Below are 27336 nucleotides of genomic sequence, written 5' to 3'. Positions count from 1 at the left end.
GTTGCAGCTTTTCTAGACTGTTCAAACAATCTATCTATCTAATAGTGTGAGTGTGACACAGTCTAACAAAGTAAAACACTTTTTTCACTTTGACAAAGCAAGCCAAGCAGCACAGACAGGTTTTGATGCTATCAGCAAATCTCTGTCAGGAGTGGTAAATGCAGGCACGCCCTGGCCTTATATAGGCCAATGGCTGGCTGTGTGCCATGCAGTGACAGACAGCCAATCGGCTGCTTGCCACAACAAACATGGAGGTTGAGCATCCCTGCTGTTATTGGAGGGCCCTAGGCATCATGGGGGAGGTCCCTAGGCATTGTGGGAGGGTCAAAAAAAGGAGATAAGGATGTAAAATAGGATCTTAGGCTATAAAATAGATATAGGATAGAAGGTTAGGATATGGCATATGCACTGAATTTATATTAGCAGCTGGACATCATTTAGCACAATGTTATTACATACAACATGTTATTTTATATTTTTATATATTTTGTGCGCATTTGTGGACTTGGATAGTTTGCAGACTGCAGAGAAGGCAAATAAACTCTAGATCAGCCTTTCTCAAAATCTCTCTGAAATAACATTCCTGTCTTCAGGGAACCCCTTCTATAATTCCTATATCCACCTCTCACATTATATTAGTGTGGTGGCCATTGGGAAGAATTCCTCTTACATTGCTGGCTATTGGGAAGAATGTCACCCTTACAGATAGCCAAAAATATCATTGGTGTCACTTATTCTGACCTGAGGGGTACAAACTGCTGAAGGAATCCCCAGCAACCTCTGGAGGAACTCTGGTTAGGAAACTCTGGTGTAAATGGGTTACCTAGAAAGTCTCTGATCTGAAATACGCATGCAAACATAATGTCTAAAAAGTCTTAAATTTCATGCGGCTTGTTAATTTCCAGGTAATCAATTAATTAATCATGTCACTTGGAAAATCTAATGACATAAAAGAATCATAAATGAATACAATTCTTTATTTTAAAGATTATTTGACTTCAGCTGGGGGTATATGAACATGGCATAGATAACCTATGACATAGATAAGAGTGTATGAGATAAAAGATCCATATATAAATAAGTAGATATATAAATGATCATTTTCTCCTTTTTTATATGTATTTATTTTTGTTACTTTCCGCAGTGAGCACACTCAGGGTAACAATGTTTCCACAAAGTCTTGGATTTCTTCTTCTCGCCCTGGGTAAGTGACCCACCAAAATCTTTTTATAATTGATGATGACCACGTTCTTAGCTTGAAATGTATATATAGTTTTCAGAATTATATGTGTTCTGGGTGCAGTGATTGGACCTTCTACAAATATTTCATTATTCAGGGATCTATAATATATGTGCACATTCTCTCTTCCAATAGCATTGTGCTCTGCTGATGTCAAGCAACGCCAACCCCCAGCACGAGAAGGTGAGTTCTCCCTTAAAAATAACATTGTATCAATTCATTTTTTTATTAATTTATTATTTGTTTTTTTCTTAACTTAAATTTGCTACTTTATTTTTTAAACACCTCTAAAACACTAAAACATCCTTTAAAATAATATTACTTTTTTTTACTAATTTTTTATTATTTATTAAATTGCCACACAAACCTTAAACAGGAGAAAGATAGGCCTAGCTCGGGTGATACATTGGGTATGTTTCAAAGTAGTGGAATTGCTACAATAATCAGGAACAGGAATACTTTTGGTTAAAAAATATGAACAAAATAATTTTTGTATAATTTACCTACGTACTCTTTATTTTTTTTAAGTAAATTCCTATTTGTATTAAAAAAAATTGGAAGGATCAAAAAAGTCAATCAAATTACAGAACTGTGAAAAACTGCTCTGCCTGGTGTGGTAATGGAGCAGGATTATGTTGGATATGAAAAGTCATTATATAATATATACTGCGAATAAAACTGACAGATTGACACCAATTATTTTTTGTCTCAGGGAAGAAGTGCCAGTTCCCCAACCAGGTTTGGAATGACTGCGGCAGTGCCTGTCCCATGAACTGTCAGCGCCTCCGACACGATGATGGGGTTTGCACAATGAATTGCGTTCCCGGCTGTTATTGTGTCAACCCGATAATAAAATAATTGTTAGGGGTTAGAATAGACTCAGGGCCAGTTTTAGGGCAAAATGATCCAGGCATTTGCCCATTGTCCCCAACTTTTCCAGGGCCCCAACCAACAAAATGGCTGGGCTAGAATACTGTGCATTTAGCTTCCCATTTAATTTTTAAGGGCCCAAATTTTCTAAAACAGACCCTTATTAGGTTTTGCTTTTCCAAGTTACCATGGTGTTATTTGTAATTTACAAGGAATATGTTCATCCTACGTGAACACAGTGCGGATATGTGACAATTCCCGGTAATTCCCTGATTGAAAAAAAAGAATCCTCCACCGTTCTCAAACTTAAGCCATCCCTGAGTTCCAAGTGGGAGACTTTGCCTGTGCTGCTGAAGGCAGGAGAAGCATTTCCTCCTCCAATTTATTTTGGTCAATAATAATTCGGAGTGCACAATATAACTATATAGCAAGTTGCAAGGTTTGAACAAAGCCAAGACCTGTGCAACGTACCATGATGGTGCCAGAGCTGAAAGCAAAGATGGCTCAGTCCCCTTCCATCAGGGGGAGAACTTATGTTAGTAAATATATATGGATTAATATGGCTGCAAATAAATATTCATCTTTTATAAATACATAAAGATAATTGATATTTTTTGAAATATAAATTACCTGCAGATGACGTATGAAGGATATTTCTTAAGTTTTAAATGGTCAGCTATGCATTGAACTATGCAGATTGGATGATGCACAAGGAAATCCAAACTGGATGAGAAGGGCTTTTGTTTGCATGGTAGATTGGTAAATAGTTTAATTGGTCCTTTATGATCTGTTATTATCCAATATCTGTATAATGAGACTGACATAAAGATAATTTGGCATAATAGAGTTCTATTTATATCGCCAAGTGAGACTCAACTGTTCCAAAACAAAATCTCTGATGCCTGGGCCAGACTGGCCTATCAAAGGACTGGAAGAATCATGGGTGGCCTTCAGTAATATGTTTTTGTGCTATAAAGAGGGTCATGGGGTGGCCACTTAGAGGAGGACTGGAGGATACCTCTAGGGGGCCCTGATAATATGGCACAATTTTTTTCAGTGCCATAAAAAAGGGTCATAGGGTAGCCACTTTGCCCTCGGGTTAACCCCCGTCCTCTGCCTCCGCAATGTTTTTTTCAGGAATAGAGAGAATCACAGGACAACCTCCTGCCCTCCAATGGGCACCTACTGTATTACAAAAATGTGCAACTGTGCTGTATTGGTTATACTTTCTAGTGGGCCTTCCTTATCACCCTCTCTGATGGGATCATCCCAAGTCCAACCCTGTCTGATGCACCAATCCACAGATTAAAGAGGACCAGTCACTAACACTATTGGCTTTATAATAAAGCCTAACTATCAGTAAGAGTTGTTCTTCATGTTTCTGGACTTTTGCAGAATCATCAAAGATCTGATATTCAGTTTGGTGCTAACATACCAAATCCACCTTGCCAACCAAGCAGTTGAATTTTGGCTTGGGCCACAGTCAAACATTAGCCTCAACTGAACTGAACATGGCTATAAAACAGAGGGATGTTGAAGCCACTTTAGTAATGAATTATCACAAAGAAGCAGGTTACTAATAAAAAGCTATCTTCTTCTTTATTTACATTTTAAATTTTGTCTAAGACCACTCTGGAGGTAAGCAAAAGTGCTGAAGACAATTGTTCTTCCTGGCCATATGGTGGCAACAAACATCTATTTCTAAGCTTCTGAGTGTGTATAACAACTCACATAACAGAGCTCTGTAGAAGTAAATGCGTAGATAGATTCAAAAGGAGGTCAACAAGACCAAAATTGGATTTAGAATCAGAAACTGAATGCCCTGATGAAGTGTCCATGGACCCCCGAAATGTGTTGGATTTTTGGATGTTATCTTACCATGAACCACTAAAGTCCCATAGGCACTCCATTTGTGATTTTGCATGCTGATTCCCCTTATGGGTACTCAGTATGGAGAACCTTCTTCTTAAAGGTCTTATGAAGACCACTAGAATATCAACTCAGATGTGTAAGCTCAGATGTGTGGTCAGTCAGGAGTAGGTATTGGCATGCATTCATAAGTTGTTTCTGAAATGCTCTAGTAAGCGATTGTGGTGTGGTTGCAAATATTTTGCCATGCTGCTAAGAATCATGGGACATCTGCCCTTAGAACTTTGCAATGGCTTTCCAGTGTGGTTGGAAAACATTGACATTTAGGTTACAATTGCACCACCTGTAAATACTGGAAAAAGCGGGCTTTGGGCTACTCGTATTTGTTACAAAAATAATGTTAGGGCTGCCCCCCCCATTATAGGAGATTACCTGGTGATAGGTGATTCCCTAAGGCACAGAGACTAAGTGTCTTCTAGTCTTCACCAGTGGGACTAGTTTGCTGCGGGGAGAGCACCACGTTGCGTCTCTTATGCTCTTCCCAACAGGGGTGAGTGGAACAGGGGGCTTCAGTGTAAGGGCAGCACAGGATAAAATGCTAGCAAGAGGGAAGGTCTAGGCAGGCAGCAGTGTAGTTCAGGTGCAAGCAAAGGTTAGGGCAGACGACAGGCAAGTGTAATCCAAGGCAAAGGTCAGGGGAGGTGGCAGACAAGTGTAGTCATGGTATGGCATCCAAAAAGCTAAATATGGCAGAGTATAGCTGGGCTAAGTCTCAGGTAGCAAGGCTGAGAATCCAGCAACCAGAGCCTAGAACAAGAGAGGTATAAATAGTACTAGTAGCCAATAGCAGGACAGGATTGGATCCAAGAACTAGTTTGCTCATTGGCTGCAATACATGCTCTGAAATCCCCTTCAGCTGTGCGTAGCCTCAGTAAGTGCAGGGGATGCTAAGAAAGACACTGCTCTGCACAGCTAAAGGGAGACTGGGGTTGCTGCAAGCAGCAGGACAGATGGACAGGTGGTGGTAACAGATATTCAGGGTTTTTGCAAGCGCAGTACTGGATCCACATCTTACAATACTGCCCATGTGAATAAAGCAATAAATGACTACTCTGCTCCCCTGATTGGTCTTGCAGGTCCCAAAACTTCAGTCTCGCCGGCTGAAGTTACAAAGGCCGTTCTCGTCCACATGTTTGGTAAGCGAGCATGGCCCAATTCGCTGCAAGACTGAATTTAATAAATTCGCTCGCTCTTCCCTAGCCAATAACCTATTCCACTTTATGTCAACTCAGGTGTGACCAATTCTTTTACAATTTACCTGATTCATACCATGGTGTCAGAAAAAAACACAAAAATAAATCTCTGTGCCAAATTATAATAATAAAAATTCCTGTCTTCCTATTTTTAACATATGGGTAATTTCCTTATTTGTGTACAAAAATGGAACATGGGGAATGACAATTGATCGTTAATTGATTTAATTGACCATTAATTATCCTATAGGAAGTTATAGATTGACGTGCAGCAGAAATTTGCATTCAATTAGTGATTCAGGATGGGCGCATATAAACAAGGACACATGAGCTTGCCTGACATGATCGTCCCTGAAAGCCTAGGATTGGACAGATCAACTCACACAGGTAGGTGCTCCCTATCCTCAGAATTGGCTACACGCAAAGGGGATGATTTATTAAAGCTTTCCAAAACTGAAGAAGATAGGAGAATCTGGGTAATCCAGCAAACCTAAAACTGGACAACCTTCTTCAGGTCTATGAATACAGATGACCTATCTGAGTATTGTATTATGCAAATGTAATGGAAGGATCTCTAAGATTACACAAAGCAACCTTTTCCCTAATCTTTATATTGATTTGTTCTCTCCCAGGATTGGTCATTGGGATGACTTTTCTCTTTATTAATTTTAGCCTCTTGAAGACAAAATGACAACTTACCAGGTTGTGCTGCCATTGCTGGCTCTAGGTGGGTGGAATTGTTATTCTTCTTTATTATTTTATAAGTAGACATTGATACAGATCTGTAATTGCTTATTGGTCAATAAATGTGAGAGAGGGGCAACAAAGGAGCCAATCAGCTGTGCTGCAGTGCTTCTGTTCTTATAGGGATCATGCTGATAGGAGGGGAGAGTACCAGAATGAAAGGACAGAACAGATACCAAGGGACATGTCTATATACACATAGAGGGACAAGAAATAGGGCAGGCGGTTGGTATACAAGATAGGAAGTAAAGATAAATAATAGGAGGTTAGGATATGGGATAGGAAATTAGAATTGGGAACGGGGGTTAGGATATAACATTCTAGGTTAAGATATAGGATGTGAGATTAGGACAGGGGATAGGGGGGTAGGATATAAGACAGGGGGGTTAGGATATGGGAGAGGAGGCCAATATACTAGACAGGAGATTAGGATATGGGACAGGAATTTGGAATATTAAATAGGAAGTTAGGATACGGGATAGAAGGTTAGGATTTGATATAGGAGGTTAGGATATGGGATAGGAGGTTAGAACTTAAAATAAGTGGTTAGGATATAACGTCCCAGGTTAAGATATAAGATAGGAGGTTAGTATAGGGCATAGGAGGTTAGGATATAAATTAGGGGGTTAGAATATGGAAGAGGAGGTTAGGATATGGGATAGGAAGTTAACATCTCAGGTTAAGATATAGGATGGGAAGTTACGATAGGGGATAGGAGATTAGGATATAGAATAGGAGGTTAGGATATTAGATAGAAGGTGCGGATATAGAATGGGGTGTTAGGATATAACATCTTAGGATAAGATATAGGATGGGAGGTTAGCAAAGGGAATAGGGAGTTAGGATACAAGATCCGAGGTTAAGATATGGAGACGAGGTTAAGATAATTAAAAGGGGGTTAGGATACAGGATAGGAAGTTAGGATTTAGGATATGAAGTTAGGATATGGCATAGGAGTTTAGGATATTAGATAGGAGGTCAGGAAAAATGATAGGAGGTTAGCATATAGTTTTGGGGGTTAGAATATAGAATATGAACTTAGAATATAGGAGCTTAGGATGTGGGATAGGAGGTTAGGATATTACGTTATACTGTTTGCACTAAAATTCATAATACTATCTGTACATCATGTAGCAGAAATTTAATTCATTGATACATGCAACACCTGACTTTATTTCTTCTGTGTTCTTACAGCTTTTACTATGACTGCAGCTAGAAGCGTCAAACCAGCAAGTAAGGATGTTTATTTTTTTTACTGTTTTGAAAAGGGGAGAGGGAGTAAAAACTTATGGAGAGAGTTTAGTTAGTTTTTTGAGTAATTTCGCATTGCCCTTTAAAAATGTTCAATTGGTGTGAAAGCAAACCTCTGCTTTGCTGAAAACAATTCTGTTACTACAACTCACAAATAAAATAAAAACTAAATCATTAAATCTTATCCATTTTCAGATAAAAAATATGTAGAGGCATTTTTTTGGACAGAATAGGGAAATGTTATAATATCTGTTTTTTGCTGATAGATTCCCCATCTCTATTGGCTCTGGTTACTATTGAAAATGATGGAAAGTCCTAAATAAAATAATTGTCTCCAGAACATAAATCTTCCAATCGGGGACCTCAGTTCTATTGATAATAGACTAAGATTATATCAAGGGCTTTAGGATTGTTTGTACAATTGCCTTATTGTTTTTTTTTTGTTTTTTTGCAGATTGTCCGATTAACCAAATGCCAGGCTGTTATCCATGTGCCATGCCACGCTGTGATAAAATTGGTAAACCAATTGATCCTTGGTGCGATTATTGCTTTGTCGATGGCTGCATCTGCATTCCAGGCTTTTACTTGCAGGACGACAAATGCGTCCCAGCAGCTAAATGTCGAGTTGAATGTCCGGAGAACATGGAATACAAACCCTGCACCACAAAGCCCGACATCTGTAACCAACCAATTGACACGCAGCAAGGAGAGGAACCATGCCAGCCTCGTTGTGTGTGCAAACACGGGTACATTCTATCCGAGGAAGGCAGTAACATATGTATCCCAAAAAAAGAATGCAAACCCAAGGTATAAATAGCAACACAACGACAACAGTGGAGTTTTACTGATGATCTAGAGCAGCTTTTCACAACTTTTTAAACATGGGGGAAAATTTGAAATAACTTTCAGGTCCTCAGGCAACCCCCTTCTATAATTACTATATCCATAGCTCACAGTATATTAGTGTGTGGTCAGTGGGAGGAATTCCTCTTACATTGCTGGCTATTAGGAAGAATTGTTTATTGCTCATAAGAAGCTCTGGAAGAATGCTGGATGAGAACAACTGGTTTAGAACAATCCATGGATCGCAAAATGCATATTATGAAGTTACTGTTTCATATATAAAATATTAAATGTTTTCTTTCCTTGAGATTGTTGTGCATTTTATATCTTTATGGTTTTATTGATTTGCATTGTTGGGTCCTGGGCTCTACTACTAAATAAAGTAGGTTGTGTGATCCCACTATGAAATTCCAACTCCAACTGGGTTTGGTCAGATTGGTTTAACCCATCCTTGTGATCTGTTCACTTCTGATTTTGCATAAAATGGCAAACAAATGTCAATATACATTTGCAACTAAACATTGTGATGTCACCCTGTGATCAGTCATAAAGACGCTTGTGAGAAAAAAGTAAGCACACCCCCTTTAATCATAAGGTTTTGTGTATCATGACACAAAAAATAAAAATCCTGATCCTTAGCATGTCCTAAAATTAAGTAAATCAAACCTCACACATGACATACTACAACGTGTGATTATTTATTTGACTAAGGCTAAGTTAAAAAGCAGAAGCAGTGTGTAAAAAGTTGAGTACACTCTTACCACATCCATAGGAAAGAAGAGAGTAAGGACTAGCCAGGTTCTGCTAAATGTATCAAATAATAGATCATCAACCAGTGTGATCATCTCCATAAAAGCAGAAGGTTTTGGCAGTTTGCTGGTCCGGAGCATTCAGGTGTGTGTCATCACAATGCCAATTTAGAAAGACATAAGCAATGATCTTTGTAGAATCAAAGTCCATCATTCTACATGAGAGATGGATTATTGCCATGGAAAACATTCCAGACACTTGCCAATCCTCTCAGGATTGAGCCCAGCAAATCTCCCCAAGGTCGGATCATCCAATGTTTAGAGAAATTGCCAAACCTCCCAGGAGCTTCATGTCAGATCCTACAAGCCTCAGTTACCATGTTACATATTCATGACAGTACAAGTGATAAGTAGAAAAGACTTAACACGTATGGCTGGTTTGGAAGAGTGGCCAGAAGAAAGCCTCTTCCCTCTAAAATACCATGGCAGCATAGATTAGATTTGCAAAGTTGCATCTGAACAATCCAGTTTCTTCAAACTCTGGAACAGATAATAGTCCGAAGGGGCTTGGTCAGGTGAGTAGGGGGGGTGGTGGACCAATTGGAGACCCAAGGTGTTCAATTTGGCAGCCACAACGCTGGACATGTGCGCAGGTGCATTGTCCTGCAAAAAAAGGATTCCTTTGGTCAACTTTCCACGGCGTTTCGTCATAATTGCCTTCTTTAGCTGGTCCAGGAGGTTAGCATAATACTGTCCAGTGATACTAGAGCCCTAAGGTAGGTAGTCCACCAACAGAATACCATCTTTGTCCTAGAAAATGGACGCCATTTTTTAGACGATTTCTAGGTTTGGAAATTCTTCAGCCACGGGGACCCGCTGTGGCGCCATTCCTTTGACTGTTCCTTGGTTTCAGGATCATAAATGTGGAGTCAGGTTTCATCCTCAGGCACTAACCTAGCCAAAAAGTCCTGTGCAGCTTCACAATGGGCCAAATCAGCTTTGGATGCTTCAACTCGTTCCTCGGCACCCACTTTGATGAAAGCTTGTGCATGTCTAGTATAGTGCTAACACAAACCTATGCACCCAAGAAATGTCATGTATCTGGGCTATCTTTTTTGTGGATAATCGCCGGTCCTCAAAAATTAGCTCATGGACAGCATCGCAGGTTGCCGGGTCAGTTGAGGTGGGGGGCGTCCACTGTGGAGCTCATCTTCAACAGTGAAATGCCCAGTCTTGAAAAGAGATATCTGGGTTTTAACAGTGCTGTAGGAAGGACACTTCTCTCCCAGTGTTTGTGACATCTCAGTGTGAATGTCCTTTGCTGCCTTTCCCTGGAGAAACAAAAACTTCATGGCGGCCCCTAATTCCAACAACATGAAACTTGCTTGTACCTCTGCCATCACAGCTTCTCACTAAAAGAAAAAACAGTTTTAGGAATCACAAAGACCTGATATTTGCACAGTTACATACTAAGATATTAGGCTGGCATATGCCCCCACACTCATTTTTCTATTTCATCTGGAAGGGGGCAAAGCCAGGAACTTTACCTTTCACCTGTTTTGAGGAGCTGATAAGTGCTATAACTGTAGACAAATGTATTTCAGTTAACCATTCAGTTATCTATAACAGTGGTCACCAACCTTCTCAGTCCCACTGAGCACTAAAATTACTGGCACCGGAACATGCTCCAACCTAACTGCATATTTTTGGAATGTAGGAGGAAACCTACGCAGACATGGGGAGAACCTGCAAACTCCATGCAGAGTCCTGGCTGAGATTTGAACCTGGGACAGAGTGCTAACCACTGAGCCACAGTGCTGCCCGTAGGGGAACCTATTATCATATCCAAGATGGTGGGCCCCAACACCATGGATTCATTTACAGGAAAATAACATGCATGAATTATGGTAATTTCAGGTATAATTTGATAAAATCTTTTGTCGACATGGATGATTTAGCAAGAGGGTCTCTTTATATCATCCACATACTATCCCACCATAACTCCTCAAAAAGACTTTCAAAAAAAGTGTAGTATATGATCACGGTGACACCATATAAATCCATTAGAAGATCAGTACATACAGCTCTCCAAATATGCTTTCTTGTGATTCCTTGTGGATCGGCACAGTGTTTTAGGGTCACTATAGTCCCCATTGGCATGCATGTAAGTAACAAAACAGGGTCACTTTAATGGTCAGGAGAACCAGTCAGTTACAAGACTCGGTTGTCCTATAAATATGGTATACGTAATGGCTAGTATTACAACTAGAATTATTGGCAGCTCCAAATCTCATAGTAATATTACTGGAATGAAATTGTAATTTCCTGGGCATAGTTGTTGCAATGTACTTCTGTGCCTTGCCAAAAAAAGAAAAAAAGATTATAATGAAGATAGTGTTACCCAAGAGTTGAAACCAACCCAATGCCACTGGCTATAGCCAGCCATATTTGTATATACTTTGTATACAATATAAAATGATTTATATGGAATGATGCCAAAATTCACTGTACTGGAACACATTGTGCCATCTGATGTTATCGGCAGCACAGAGAGGAAGGAACATGAGGAGATGATGATTATTTGCAATGTCCTGCGTCAGTATATTTATACATAGTGAGTCACTACACACAATGCAATCCTTTGATTGCAATATAGTATATAAGAACACAATACACAAGAGTTGTCTGTGGGCTGATGTGGCAATCAGAGATTACAAAATAATCAGCAAGCAATGTGTGCTTCATAAATAGGGCCAGAGTGTTCTTCACAGGGATCGTGAACTACAGTACAAGGTACAGCTAAGAAAGTTATCATTAATATTTATTATTATTAATGTTATAGACACTGCATTATATTAGAAGGCAGAGCTAGGAAGGATATCCATTAATAATATTACTATATTGGGTTGAGTTATAGCACATGAAACAGCTAGGGAGTATTATTTTTCAGAAAATTCTGTTCATTATTAGGGATGAGCAGGAATGCTCGGGCATTCTCGTAAAAATTTCTTCGAACTTCCCATGGTCCCCACACAATTTCGGCAAACCAATTTCACGAAACCACCGGAAGAGGAAATTAAAACAAGAGGGCTGCATTCAGGCCTGGGAATCCTCCTGTTTGCGATCCCTGGGGCACTAGAGGTAATTAACCACTAGTGCCCCGGGGACGGCAGAGGATTTTGATGTTATGAGCATTAAGGATTGTGAATGACAGCACAAAGCAGAGCTAGGAAGGGTATCAATATTATTATTATTGATTGTGCATTACAACACAAGGTACAGATATGAAGGTTATTCATGTTAATAATATTATTCAATATTAATATTCTGGACTGTGAGTTACAGCACAGGATACAGAAGAAAAATATTTTTTTTTTTCTGCTTTATTCTCTTTCTTTTGTCTTCTTCTTTATTTCTTCTTTATTGTTTCTTCTCCTTTCTTTCTTTTTTTTTATTTCTTCTTTGTTCTGTCTCCTTTGTTCCTTCTTTTAATTTCCTTTCTTCCTTTCGTCTTTTTTTCTTTCTATCTTCTTTTGATTACAACACATGGCACAGCTGGAAAGGATCTTATTATTTTATTAAGGTTCCTAATAATATTTATTATTAATATTATTTCTACATATAATTATTAACATGGATTATGGGCATCAACTTTATGATATAATAATAGTGATAATAATAATTAAATTTGGTATTATTCATTTGTATTTATTTATAAAAGAAATCATTTTAACAATTATTACTATGATTATTTGTGAATTATAGTACTGAAGAAAAATATTAACATTATCATGGATTATCATTGTTTTGGATTAGTTTTACCATAAATTGTCAGTTACAAAGTACAGCTAATAATATGATATAGCCTATTGGTATTTGTTATTTAATCCTAATATATATGTATTGCAGTGGTGCTGTCATTATGGTTAGCATAACAGGAAAATCTCAAAGCACAGGTGAACACAGCCAAATCAACCTTCATATGTTCACACTACTTTATTTTATGGTATATAATGTCACCTCGTTCTAAAATGACAATGTTATGATTGTTCCACAGACACAGATCAGCCATGGCCATATCTAGGTCTCAATGGGCAGTCCAGCTGTTGCTGTTGGGTGAGTCTGCTCTGTCATACAAAACAATTGTAAGATAAGTGTTTTCTGTGTATTCTTCCTTTAATAAATTGTTTTTTGATCGTTCTCAGCTTTCAGTCTGCTTCTGATTGGAGAATGCCAGGCTGCCACTACAGGTAAGTGACTTCACCCAGCCTGCTCAGCAAGGCATTGGCAACACTTCAAACCATTAAAAAGCTAATTGTCCATTGCAAACACAATAAATGATTGTATATATCCATAAACAAATTACCCTCTATAATTATTGTATGAATAAATACTGAGCTGCATTGATTTGTGTTTTTTTATAACTGCCTTGACTTCAGCTTCAAATGCAGACTGTAACATATGTTGATTTGTCTTTATAATAACTTCTTGAAACCTGAACAGCTATGAGCATTGAGGCAAGGTATGGGTATTCATTGCATTCTATGGCTCGGTTACAGATAACCCCATCATATCATGGCATGCTGGGTGTCACCAGAACAGAAAGTAGAATCTCTCCAACAAGGGCAGAGAAATAACTTTTCCCACTATATCCATAGTTAAAACTCTTTACACTCTTTATGTTGTTTATGTTGATATGTTTTATCAAATTGAATTAAACTAAAAAAAGTATAACACAACAATAATACATGACTAGGGTAGCCCGTACCTTGCCCCTTCACCTTACCCCCCCACCATTTACCAACATACCTCCTCTCTTGCCAGCCCCTTTTCCATCCTTCTTCTGCATCTTCACCTTACAAACCACACTACCACAATCTGCAGTTTAATGGCTGGCAAGCAGCCGTTTATTAATAAATACAATAACCAATTATAACTTAACATTATGTATCAAATTAATAATTTAACACATATTAAATATATGAAAATAAGCAAATAAATATAACACTGAAACAAATAAACACAAACAAATACAAACAAACAAATAAACTAACAAACAACAAACAACAACACAGTAAACACCATAATCAACCAATAATAACTTTAATTAACCCGCTTATTTTCTTTGAATTAACCCTTTAATAACCACCTTTTCAAATACTATCTCAACATTTCCCAACCAACGACTAGGTTGCAGGTCCGGAAGGTAAAGTCCGCCACCACCACATCACATATTCTCCAAACCACCATACCAACCTGGCCCCTAAGCAGCCCAGTGCCACCTCAGGGGCCTCCACCTTTTACCACTTAAAGGGGGGTTCACCACCACCTTGGGTGCCCCCCCAACCAAAATTTAACCAGCACTCTTACCTCCCACCAAACCTCAACTGCCTCCCAACCCTCTATAATAAGGGCAGGAGGGTGGGCAACTTCTTCTTTTCAAAAAATGTGACTCACTTCCGTTTGACTCTCCTTTTACCCTCTACTCACTCCGCCCCTACTACTTCCGACCCAACCTACTCCCCCTCCTTCCTTTCCTCCAGGACTAGCTTTTAACCCTTTCCAACCAACCCCCACCCCTTGCTTCGTGTCTGTCCGTGCCCCCTGTCATGTTGCCTTCCGCATAATTCTTTGCTACAGGCTCTCTGTATAATAATAACAGTAAAAATGAATAGAAGGAATGACATCCTGGCAGTGCCTCAGCACAGGTGGCAGAGCAAAACGTCAGCCAGTGAAAGCAAACATAGAAATGTAAACAGTCACCATGCAAGAAATAGAAGAGCTTGGCATGTAAATTTGTTATTCCGGGATGGACAAATTCCAGCACGGCACATGTGGCATGGCATGGACTTACCTGTGTGTAGCCACCATGTAGCTGCCCATCACTGCAGGGAGGCCACCCACAGGTAAGTCTGTGCCATAATCAGCTAGCATGCTGCATCCTTGGAAGGGTCATCTTTGCTTCCAGCTCCATGGTAGACTTCAGTGAGATTAGCGAGCCTCTTCGGCTATTGGATGGCCACTAATGACATGCACAGGATGAGTTGGTTCTGTATGCGGCCCCACAGAACACAAAGCTGATGTACAACAGTGATCCCCAACCTTTTCAAGCTAAATGCATGGACTCTGAACCGCACATGGGGAGCGGTATGTTAGTCAAAGAGGAAGAAACTTCCCCCCAGAGTGATGTCATGATGCCAGAACCTGCTCACTCCCCCATCACCTAAGACTGGGATGCATACGGGAGACATAGTCCGCAGCTCTGGCTGCTGCACTCCCCCAAGCGGGGTCCTTCTCCTGACCCCGCTGGGGGGTGCATCGGCCTGAGCCATGACCCACCTGCCAGACGCGGACTGGGGGGGTATGGACTAGTGTTAGTCAAATAGCTCACTATTCGATTCAACAGTTATTTGATCGAATAGTGAGAAATTCTCCAGGTGATCAACACCATTGAAGTCAGATTGCCCTTGCAGCCCTTTACTAGCTGTATGTGTTGTTGGATAGAGTACAGCGCTGCAGCAGCAATTGCTGTTGCTGTCCTGTGCTTCTACTATGTATTCTTGGATAGAGTTTCTCTATTCAAGAATACAGGGCCCTACAGGTGATGAATGGGGCAAGTCCCCATTCATCAGCTGTAGTGCCTGGACATTGTAATGGAACTGCAGAGGTCTGCAGTTCAGTTTCCCATGTGAAGTCACAATGGAGCTGAACTGCAGATTACCTCCACAGTTCCACTACGATCTCCAGGTGCTATAGGTAATGATCATAATCTATAGTGCCCGGAGATCCTGCAATGACAGGTGGATTCCCATGGCTGCTCAGCCACGGGTATCATATTGTCATTGTGGGAAAACCTATAAAAAAAAGTTAAAAAAACACATACATTCATACATTTTAAGAACTAATATTTATTTTTTATAAACACAGTTTTTACTTTTTTTTGGAATTTTAACGGTCAAGTGCCAGGTTTTTTTCAGGTCGGGTCTATTCGAATTCGAACAGCCATATTTGGGTTGAATATAAGCACAACCTGAATTCGAACATCAACACTAGTAGGGATGCCTGTTGTACAATGTACAGCTTAAACAAAAAGCCACCAAGAGCCAGGGATTTATTTTTATATGTTTACATATAGTTATTCATTTTTCTCATCATAACATCTTATTTTGATTATTTTAGAAACTCTTTGTCCCTCCGACAAGACCCCCGGCTGCAGATCTCCTTGCTACAGTAGCTGTGACACCCTCAACCTAACCGCTTGCCATGACACATGTACAAAAGCTTGTGTGTGCAGAGAAGGATCAGTCTTCCAATCAGTGGATTCCGATGTCTGCGTTTCCATCGAATCTTGTAAGGTGACCTGTCCTGAGAACTCACAATTTGTGCTATGTTACCGGCAGCCCCGGGAGACCTGCACCACTCTGGGTATCAAATACCAACCTTCTCAGTTTTGCATGCCCCGCTGCGTGTGCAATGATGGTTATGTCCTGTCCAATGAGCCCAATCCTCAGTGTATAAATAAGAAGAAATGCTAAATGTAACCTGAAAATGACATAAATAAATACAAAAGCATAACAGCTTTGGTTGAAATTTCATATTTTACATTTGATTATCAGGCTTGCATTAGGTCAATCCTTGCAGAAATAAATGAGTGGATAGAAAGCAGACAGCCATTATAACTGTTTGGAATATTTCCTTCCTTGCTGTTGCTGTAATGATAGACAAACTAAGGACTGAACGTTCCTCATTGATTTGTTTGACACGCTGTCATGCTGGAGCAAATAAACTTTGTTTTTATGGCCAAACTGCACTGTGTGTGTCTCTACTATATTGTGTATTATTAAACTATTGGACCATAACTGCAAATTACATTTTATTTTCAAAGGTTACAACAAAGTCTTCGGTATCCACAGCACCTCCTCAAATAGGATTCATATCTATGTAGGCAAACATTTATTGCTATTTATTTTCTATTATTCATGAATCATTTTAACTTTATTGTTTGCAGTTGTATGCGCAATGATAACGTCATACACACATAAAACCAGCAGAGGGAGCCCTATGTGTGCACATATAGTTCATATCTCAAAAAATACATGTATAATATGTAGAATGTAGATGCCAAATCATCGTTTCTGTATTCGATCACTATACCAGAGTTTACTATATTCCAGCGTTTCTCTACTTTTTTTTAACACGTGGGAACTAGGGATGAGCAAGAATGCCAAGAAGGCATTCTTGCAAAAATTTCCATGAACTTCCACTGGTTCCGTGAAATTTCGGTGAACCAATTTTGCGAAACCATTGCAAGAGGAAATTAAAACAGGAGGATTCTCAGAGCTGCATTCAGCCCTGGGAATCTCCCTGTTTGCGATCCCCGGGGCACTGGAGGTTAATTAACCTCTAGTGCCCCGGGGATCGCACACTCTTCTCAATGAATGCAGGCACAACTGCAATCATTGAGAAGATGCCTGGCAAAGGAGAACCTCCTGACATGTATCATCTCTCAATCAGAATCAGAAGGCCATTCTCGCTTACATTTTTGGTAACAGAGAAAGGCCCGATTTGCTGCGAGATCAAACCTAATATTCTCGCTCATCCCTAGTGGGAACCCTTGAAATAACTTTCAGATCTTCAGAGAAGCGCTTCTAAAATGACTATATCCACAGCTCACAGTACATTAGGGTGGTAGTCAGTAGGAAGAATGCCTCTTGCTGGCCATTGGGAAGAATGTCACCTTTATACATAGTCGGGTCACTGCCCTGAGATTCACAAACTGCTCATTGCTCAAGGAATAATAAAGTGTTCTGCAATGAACCCCGACCTCAACTGTACTGAACGCATTGGGATGAACTAGAATGTTGACTGCAAACCCAATCCTATTATCCTTAAAACATGAGAATCTGACCTTTCAAATGGCCTTCTGGTTCAATATGCGCAAATTCCCAGACACACTGCAACAATGCAGAAAGCCTGCCCAGAGAAATAGAGGCCAGAATAAGGAAAGGGCTTTCCCATATTATTTACCATGATTTTGGAATAGGATGTCCAATAAGCTCATAATAATGAAGGTGGTCAGAAGTCCAGACTTAACTTCACTCCCCACTGCTCCCATTCAAGTCTGTTTTTTGAGGCCGTGGCAGATCGTGGTGTGGTTCACAAAAAGGGCTTTTGGCCACGTAGTGGTGTTTGGAAGAACTTCACCCCAGGTGCAATTATATAGAAATGTGATAAAGTTAACTGCTCCTGGGAACACAGCACAACTTTTCTATACGGGTGCAGATTTCCTCCACAAAAAGATTGTTAAGAATGCAATTGAAATATTTTTCCTATTAAATTAAAAATTGGATTATGATTTACGAGGGGGTGCTGAGAAGTTCCTGGCTTTGCTGTCTTCAGATGAAATAGAAAAATCAGTGTGGGGGCATATCACAGCCTAATATCTTAGTATGTAACTGTGCAAGTATCAGTTCTTTGGAATTCTTAAAACGTGAGATGCACGTGAGATGCAAGCAAGTTTCACGTCCTTGGAGTTATGGGCCATCATGAAGTTTCTGTTTGGAGAACTTTCCCTCCTACAGCACTGTCACTACCTGGATATCTTGTTTCAAGACTGGGCATTTTACCGTTGAAGATAAGCCCCACAGTGGGCACCCACCAAGCTCAACTGACCCGGCAACCTGCAATGCTGTCCACGAGCTGATTATTGAGGACCGGCCAATATCTGCAAAAGAGATACTTGACATCTCCCGGGAGCGTGTTGGGTTTGTTATCACCACTATCCTAGACATGCGCAAGCTTTCAGCGAAGTGGGTGCCGAAATGTTTGAACAGTGATCAGAAGAAGGAACGAGCTGAAGTGTCCAAAGCCATTTTGCCCCATTTTGAAGCTGCACAGGACTTTTTGGCTAGGTTAGTGACTGAGGATGAAACCTGGCTCCACATCTATGATCGTGAAACCAAGGAACAGTCAAAGGAATGGCACCACAGTGTGTCTCCACAGCCGTAGAAGTTCCAAACCCTGAAATTGGTCAAAAAAGTCATGGCATCCATTTTCTGGGACGAAGACGGTTTTCTGTTGGTGGACTGCCTACCTCAGGGCTCTAGTATCATTGGACAGTGTTATGCTAACCTCCTGGACCAGCTGAAGGAGGCAATTAAGATGAAAAGCCCTGGAAAGTTGATCAAAGGGATCCTATTTTTGCAGGACAATGCACCTGCACACACTTCCAACGTTGTGGTTGCCAAATTGGGTTTTAGATTGGTCCACCATCCCCCCTACTCACCTGACCTGGCCCCTTCGGACTATCATATGTTCCTGAATTTGAAGAAACACCTGAAGGAGCAGCGTTTTGAGGACATTTCTGACATCAAAGATGCTGCTGAGAGCTGGTTTGCAGCCCAACCAAAGGACTTTTTTTTGAACGGTCTACAAAAGCTGCAACTACGCTGTACCAACTGCATCAGTCTCAGGGGGCAATATGTTAAATAAATGCGTTATTTCATAACTTTGGCTTTCTTCTTTCTGGGCAAAGCCAGGAACTTCCCAGCACCCCCTCATTTTAGTGTTGTGTGTATTTTCTATGGTTGAGTTTTTAGATGTTGAACTCAACAAGCATTTATCTTTTTTCTATTTTTGAAGCTAACTTTTAAATCTATTGTTTTTTTTGTATGTAGAGCACGGAACAGCATCCATCAGGTGTTACACTTCATTGTTACAATGCAGGAGCGCAACAACCTTACAGGTGACAAATCGATCAGCTTCCCAGATAGAATCCCGCTGGCCACTGCTAAAATCAACCAGATTATCCAGAACGCAACAGAGGTGAGTTCCATCTATCCTTCATTCTTCTTTATCGAAAAGATACAATTTGTATTTGCTATTCCAAAACATAAAAAAGCTACATTTCTTCACCAAATACATTTTCAATCCCAACATATTAGTTTGAGAATTGTACCGCTGAACCAACCACCTCAGAGGCTATAAAAATTTTTAGATAGTTAGATAGATAGATTCTGTATTGAAATGTATAATATATACATTTTATATACACATATTTATATATATATTACCAATTACTGAGTTGAATCAATACAGTATTTATATTTAAAACCAATGTTCAATTTTGCAAAAAGCAATATAAAATAATTATTAGTTTTCAAAGAAATTGTTTATTCTTTAGTTTTCTTTATCTTATTTTTAAATTTATCTTTCTTCTTTTTTAAATATTATTTGTATCTATTCGTTTTTTTTTTTCTCAGTAATTACTATTCATATATTTTTTTATCTGTCGCTTATATTTTTTTATTTATTTCTTTTTGTAAAATGCAATATAAAATAATTATTCATTATCAAGAAAATTGTTCATTTATATTTTGTATTGTTCTATACATTTTTAGCACGCAGGACTTTTAGAAGCTTACACATTACTAAATTCCAATAAAAGTAATTTATTACATTCCTGGTATTTGTTTGTATCAATATTAATATATATTTTTTTAATGACTTTGTTTATGGATGTATTTAAAAAAGTAACTTTTTTTAATGTACTTTTTGAATTTAATTTCTAGATTATTAACAGAGAAAAAAATGAAATGGGAAAATTTCTGTTATTTATTCATAACTGGTAAGAATTTTTTTTACTATTTATGGAAATTGTATTAATAATATTAATTATTTTTTTAAACATATTCTTTATAAAATATTTTCATACTTTTATTTTGCCTACAGTGATTGTACAAACTTCATATAATTCAGTTTTACATTATGGGCTCTATTTAAAAAACAGGGAATCTGACATTCTCCAAATATTCTCTGGTGGGAATCAATTACTTCTACTGAAACACGTGGACCTGGAAAAAGGAATGTTTGAGGGAATGTCAGTTTCCCTGTTTTTATATATTGATCCCAAAGACATAACAACAATATATTAAAATAAAGTCATTACAAAGACACACCTGTGAATAAATACACATTGTGATAAAAGTGTATCGTCTCCAGCCTTGGGGAGCTTTAATAAATCGGGGCCATTGCTTGAAGCCCCATAGCATGAAACCCGTATCCGAATCGTATTCACTTTATTCTATTCATGTTTGATATATAGTTGGGAGTTGGCTCATATTGTAAAGCCTAAAGTTCTGTTTTACTTTTGTATGTATCTGTATTTTCTTTCTGTATATGCTGAACACCTTTAATAAAAATATACATTAAAAAAACAATATAATAGTTTGTAGTTATTTTTTATTAAATTATATTTATTAGTTTTTATTATTATATTTCATATTGTAAAATATTAGTATTATTTTATTACATGTGTGCATTATGTTGTATATTATTATAACATAACATGGATAATACAGGTTTGCTTTCCAAAGATCCGCATTGCTTACTCACTAAACAATCTGATGAGCCCCAGTAGTTTAATTGTTATTTTGATTTTTCAATCTACAGCTCTGTCATTCTGCCAAAGTCATCATGAAGTTCCGCAGGAAGGCAGAAACAGCAGCAGCAAAGGTAATGCTTGTTATGGTGAATATGATATCCCTAGGTGTCAGCTGCCTTTAAATACATTCATATCTGTCAACAAACTTTTTGCTACCACCATACTCATTTGCTGCCCCTATTCTTTGTGAATTCAGCTCGCCAATTTTAAAAGGTAATTACAAAGCCCCTAGGTTAGTCAGAGAAGTGGAAATGGAGAACCCTCGCATTTTACAAACAAATCCAATCAATTGTTACTACCCACGTTTTTATTTAACATTGCTTTTTTCTTTGATTTTTCTCTATTGTTACTATGATGCTACTGGCTGGTGTAGTTGATGTTCAATACCCAAATTTACAATTTCTTTATTATGCTATATTATTTTTTAAGCCATGAATGATGTTTTCTGTCTTGATTCTTTTAACCACAACTAAATTAAAAAAAAAAACTTTTTATCCCCTCAATGCCACTAGTTTTGGTGACAATACAGTCTTCAAGAGTTTTGCTAAAGTCTTAAAAAAATTACCAAGTGGCTTTAAAAATGTCTTTTCTTGACTCTAACTTCAATTTACAGAAAAATACATGTTTTTTTGTTTTCACTCGGGTCATAGTCCCACATTTTCTCCTAACTATTTTTTTAAAGTAATCCAAAAAGTTGGTAACTGTATTATTATTATTCTTGTAAAAACTATTTCTCACTTTTACCAATCTTTTTATTCCTACCTGCTTTATCCGTAGCTAGCCCTGGGTAACCCTAGTGGCAAGAGTTTACCTAACTCTAGTCTAATTTAATGAAATGCTCCAGGAACTGCACAGGTAACTTGCATATATAAAACACCAATTTATAGGAATTTTGTTTATTTGTGAATCCAGAGCCAATCCTTAAGTGTCCACATGGTATGAAAGAGTCGAATTGTGCCGGGTGTTGGTCCAAATGCCCAGTAGAAGGAATGAGTTGCGAGAAAAAGGACTGCCAAAGCGGCTGCGCTTGTGAAGAACACGGACACGTGTGGCATAATGGAATGTGCATTCCAGCTTCTCAGTGCCCCTACATTCCTAAGGAGGGTGAGAGATCCACTTATGAATCCAGGCATTACCCAAATTCCCCCCCCCCCCCGCCCCTTTTACATTCAGTCCCGGGATTATTTTTTTCTTCTTGCCTTGTTCCTGTAGCTTTGAAAAGGTTTTCCTACTTTTGGTGACATCATAACCACCTCCAGGAAGCTCAATTCCTATTGGCATAGACACGCCCCCAGAACTACATCTCCCGAGACCCCTTTCAATATTAGAGGCAACTCCTGAAAGACGAAGCAGCACCATTATTTTGTATTTTTTTCTCTGGTAAATTTAAGGTGACAAATGTCCAGAGGGCATGGTGTGGAACTTCTGCTCCAGCTGCGATCACTACTGCAATGTGTTTGGGCAAGACTGCATCCCTGGCTGCAGGATAGGTTGCGTGTGTAAGAAGGAAGACCACCGCATGTTTAATAGAATCTGCCAGAGTAAATTCGCATGCAATGAGTATGCTTTTGGTAAGAGAACCTATCTTCTTTTCAAAGGGCATGAAATCGATAAAAACACAAATGTAACTCTTTATTATATATTTGTTTTTTACAGTTCAATCATGTTCCAAAGGCAAAAAATATTCTTACTGTGTAAAATGTGAGCAGTTCTGTTTTCCTACAAGTGAATGTGCCAAAAAGTGTACCCAAGGCTGTGTGTGCGAGGATGAGACACTTGTTATCTACAACAGTAATTGCATTAAGCGTAAGGACTGCCCTAGGCATGGCATCGGCTCTGTGAGTATTTCACTTGTAAAGACTGGTAACTGGCTGCCAAAAGTGATGTGCTGTAACAATAAGAACAGAGAAGATTTAAAGATCAATACATTATTTTATCAATAATTTGATCAAAAGTATAGATTAATTGTCATGCTCAAAGAGATGGAACCACTAGGGGGCACTTTGGATAGCTTAGAGCTGCTGTGAGCCCTAAGAAGGGCCAAGATTCTAAGTAAAAGCCTGTTTTTTTCCAGAGAAAATAGAGGTGAAGTTGTTGCACTGAAGACTGATCCTAGGTTGCGGTCTTTGGGCACACCAGAGTGGACAGAACAATGTGAGGCACCAGGAGAATAGTCAATGACAGCTGGGGTCCAGGCAGGCAGCAAACAGGTCAGAAAACCAAGCCACGGGTCTAGTACCGGAAAGCAAAAAACTGACAGGGGTGACACGGGGGTCACCAAAGACACAGGGGAATGCAGGAAACACAGGTATAGATTGGAGACATGGGTGACACAGGGGTCAGAGAAGATGCATGGGAACGCAGGAGACACATGAAGAGCCTGGAGGTACGGAAGACACGGGGATCAGTGAAGACACAGAGGAATGTAGGGGACACAGGTAGAGACTGGAGACATGGGTGACACGGTAGTCAGAGAAGATGCAGGGGAACGCAGGAGACACAGGAAGAGACTGGAGGTACGGAAGACACGGGGATCAGCGAAGACACAGAGGAACGTAGGGGACACAGGAAGAGACTGGAGACATGGGTGACACAGGGGTCAGCGAAGACATAGGGGACACAAGAAGAAACTGGAGGCACAGGGATCACTGAAGACACACACGAATGCAGGAGACACAGGAAGGTGAACAGCAGACTGGACAACAGAGGATTAGCACAGAAACTGGACTGGGAAACACACAGGCAACAGCTAAGAAGGACGTGCTTCAGAAGAGCTATTGGGCTTGGCAGTAGTCTGGTGACACGTTGCTCAAATTGTTACAACACAAAATACATTAAAATGCACATAGTGACCCCTGTCCACTGTCAAAAGTGCCTACAATTGGGCACAAGACTTTTATATCTAGACTATGGATCATTGAAAAAGGTGGCCTGGTCTGACGAATCACATCTTCTAGAGCATGTGAATGTCCAGGTGCATCTTCCCATCTTACCTGGGAAAAAAGATGGAGGCAAGATCCACCATGGGCAGAATACAGGCCACAGAAAGTAGCCGGGAGCAATATGGATACAAGGCAGGACAGCAGAGGTCATGACACTTATTTGCTTGATTCACCATCAGAGATTTAGTATAATCCGTGCCGCCAATGGTGACTGGGCAGGGAGTTGCCTTTCAATACCAAAAGTGAGATGAGACCATTATGGTTTTTTTTTAATGAAACTCATAGATTTAAGTCAGAAAATAACCTATGAAATCAGTAACATGTTAAAGTTTAACGATTTGGTTTGGATTTAGGTCTACATAAAGACTTTGGACATCGACTGGATTTCATTTTTATGTTTTTGTTTTTTGTTTTTTTTGTTTTTTTAGTTCCCCTAATCTGTTCTGAAAACCATGGCAGAGCGGCGGAAGTGGAAGGCTTCCTCTACTTGGAAAGACGTCAAACATTTTTATCCCTTTTATCGACTTCTGTTTTTAATTGCAATCAAAATTCAGTGGAGATTCACATACTTGCAGTGTAATGAAATGTTTTGCAGTCAATTTTATTAAAGGTGGGCAGATTACAATACTGAATGATTATACCATAGGAAGCAAATAAAATCATTTTGGCAAAGGAAAGAAAATGGTGGTGATGGACAAGAAATCCATTTCAGGTTTTCTGGATCACCCAGCTGATAAAAGCGAATCCTCGGTGAGCATTCATAAATCAGGCCCATTGTCTGTTTTTTATAAAGTTCGATTCCTTTATGGACCTTCTGTATAAAAGTTGTATTATCACAAATCAGACCGCTGATTTAAATATTGCTTACAATCATGGATTATTCCAGGGCTATCTAGAAGAAAATCCCAATCGTCTCTGGTATTACAGGGAGAAGTTAGAAGTTCTCTCAAGTTTTGGTTGCCGTCAAGGCATCACTTTGTCATGATTGGAGCTCTTGCTTCCTATCCTTGTAAAACACAAGAAGTGTTGACCACAACAGAGACTGAGAGATCAATGGAAATTTAATAAAGAACCATAAACACAAAAGATGTACAATGTCTACAGATTGTGAAGGAGAGCCTTTTCCCCGCAGCCACCATGCACTGGAGAAGGGCCCTTGCTGTACAAGCGGAGGCCCCCCTGCATAGGTTCAGCATACCCCTCTGCAATAAACTTATAGCTCTGCAATAAAAAAAAAACACCATGTTACCTGCTGATTGAAGACCTAAGACCACAGCTTGCATACAGAGAGCAAAGGTCCTTCTTGGCATTATATTGGCAATATTGGCCCCTTCTGCTCAAGCTGTGGTTGATGTCACGTCATTATTTTTATGCACCTCAAGTTTATTTTTTAATTTGAAGGTCCAGCTTGGCTTTACTGAGCTACATTCAAAGCTTTTTTCATTGCTTAGTCACAGATCAGGATGTTGCAATCTAATTCAGGTTTCTTAATCAGATGAGCCAATAAATTGCAGATTTTATTACCAAACTTTGTCTGTCCTGTTTATTGTGCCAGTTGGGTCAATTGTGTAAGAGAGACTATGAGCAATGCCAACAACAGAACTATAATTAAAGGTGTTTCCACAGCTAGGTCATTATAGTCTATCTATAGCCCAACCACACCAAGTCATTAAAGTGCATGTAAAGCCTTGTTTTCTATATTTGGTAGGATAGAGAATGATTATTTATTTATGTATTTATTTTTTTCCATCTATGTCCCATTGGGGTGATTTTCCTTTACTTCTTGTTCTGGAGACACAACACAAGTAAGGAAAAAAGGGAATAGTTGTCCCCGGAACAGTTGAAAGCCTTGCTTCTAGTCATGTTATGGTCCAAAGGTACAGGATGTTTAATATATGATTAGGTGTCTCCAGTGAAGGGTTCTGGTAATACAAAGTCTATTGTGCTATTTTAACCATGTGGTCACAGTTTGGTGAAAACTCTTTTCTTTTCCAGCATGACTGTGTACAAAGACATGGTGTCACCATCTTGGTGTGGAGGGTGGTAAATTGCCTCTACAGACCCCTGACTTCTGCCCTACTGAACACCTTTGGGGCAAATCAGCCTTCCTATGCAGGAAAGCCATTTCAGAAGGTTGTTAACACCACAAACAGACAGGGTGGGGAGGGGGTTTGTTTATGATCTGGGGTGCCTGTGGGGGCAGTGTCAAGATCTGTGGTGCCTGAGGGGGCAATGTTATGATCTAGGGTGCCTGTGTGGCCAATGTTATGATCTGGGGTGCCTGTGGTGGCAATGTTATGATCTGGGGTGCCTGTGTGGCCAATGTTATGATCTGGGGTGTGTGTGGCCAATGTTATGATCTGGGGTGCCTGTGGTGGCAATGTTATGATCTGGGGTGCCTGTGTGGCCAATGTTATGATCTGGGGTGCCTGTGGGGGCAATGTTATGATCTGAGGTGTCTGTGAGGACAATTTTATGATCTAGGGTGACTGTGGGGGCAATGTCATGAGCTGGAATGCCTGCCAAGGCAGTGGTATGATCTGGGGTGCCTGTGGGGGCAATTTTATGATCTAGGGTGACTGTGGGGGCAATGTCATGAGCTGGAATGCCTGCCAAGGCAGTGGTATGATCTGAGGTGCCTGTGAGGACAATTTTATGATCTAGGGTGACTGTGGGGGCAATGTCATGAGCTGGAATGCCTGCCGAGGCAGTGGTATGATCTGGGGTGCCTGTGGGGGCAATTTTATGATCTGGAGTGACTGTGGGGGCAGTGTCATGATCTGGGATGCCTCCGGGGGCAGTGTTATGATTTGGGGTGCATGTGGGGACAGTGTTATGATCTGGGGCTATAATATGATCTGGGGCCCAAAAAATGTGCCCAAAAAAATTAGGTCGGCTGAATCCCTGAATATACTGGATATCCTGGATTTTCCATCAATATACACGGCCATATTACAAGATGGTCATCATTATCACACATGGATTGGGCATCACAGGCCATAGCTTAATGCCATTGGGGATTTTTGGGTAAGCTGGACGAGACATTACATAGCGGTCTGACTCTCCCATCATCAGTACAAGATCTTGGGGAAAAATGAATGCAAACCTGGATAGAAATAAATTGTGTCATTGC

The 27336-nt window shown here is 39.7% G+C and overlaps 2 protein-coding genes across 4 annotated transcripts; both read left to right on the top strand.

Moving 5' to 3' along the window:
* The first annotated feature begins 11506 nt into the window (after positions 1-11506).
* Positions 11507-16624, top strand: LOC140340712 (zonadhesin-like). 2 transcript variants are annotated; one of them, XM_072426075.1, is made up of 4 exons: positions 11507-11612; positions 12877-12935; positions 13025-13069; positions 15999-16624. In XM_072426075.1, exons 2-4 carry the CDS (start codon positions 12890-12892, stop codon positions 16352-16354), a joined length of 447 nt encoding a protein of 148 aa, XP_072282176.1. In that variant the 5' UTR covers positions 11507-11612; positions 12877-12889; the 3' UTR covers positions 16355-16624. The 2 variants fall into 2 exon arrangements, with proteins under 2 accessions (XP_072282176.1, XP_072282177.1); XM_072426076.1 differs by lacking the exon at positions 11507-11612 and adding an exon at positions 12734-12775.
* LOC140340711 (hemocytin-like) lies at positions 16619-25441 on the top strand. 2 transcript variants are annotated; one of them, XM_072426073.1, is made up of 7 exons: positions 16619-16760; positions 19496-19643; positions 20390-20445; positions 21270-21332; positions 22174-22365; positions 22653-22832; positions 22918-24445. In XM_072426073.1, exons 3-7 carry the CDS (start codon positions 20409-20411, stop codon positions 23202-23204), a joined length of 759 nt encoding a protein of 252 aa, XP_072282174.1. In that variant the 5' UTR covers positions 16619-16760; positions 19496-19643; positions 20390-20408; the 3' UTR covers positions 23205-24445. The 2 variants fall into 2 exon arrangements, with proteins under 2 accessions (XP_072282174.1, XP_072282175.1); XM_072426074.1 differs by lacking the exon at positions 16619-16760 and adding an exon at positions 24632-25441 and having other exon boundaries at positions 18218-19643; positions 22918-23099.
* Positions 25442-27336: the final 1895 nt, after the last annotated feature.

This window comes from Pyxicephalus adspersus, chromosome 11, assembly GCF_032062135.1.
Source record: "Pyxicephalus adspersus chromosome 11, UCB_Pads_2.0, whole genome shotgun sequence".
Classification (NCBI taxonomy): Eukaryota; Metazoa; Chordata; class Amphibia; order Anura; family Pyxicephalidae; genus Pyxicephalus; species Pyxicephalus adspersus.
Note: the sequence above shows the minus strand (reverse complement) of the source record. Positions and strands in the feature narration are given on the sequence as shown.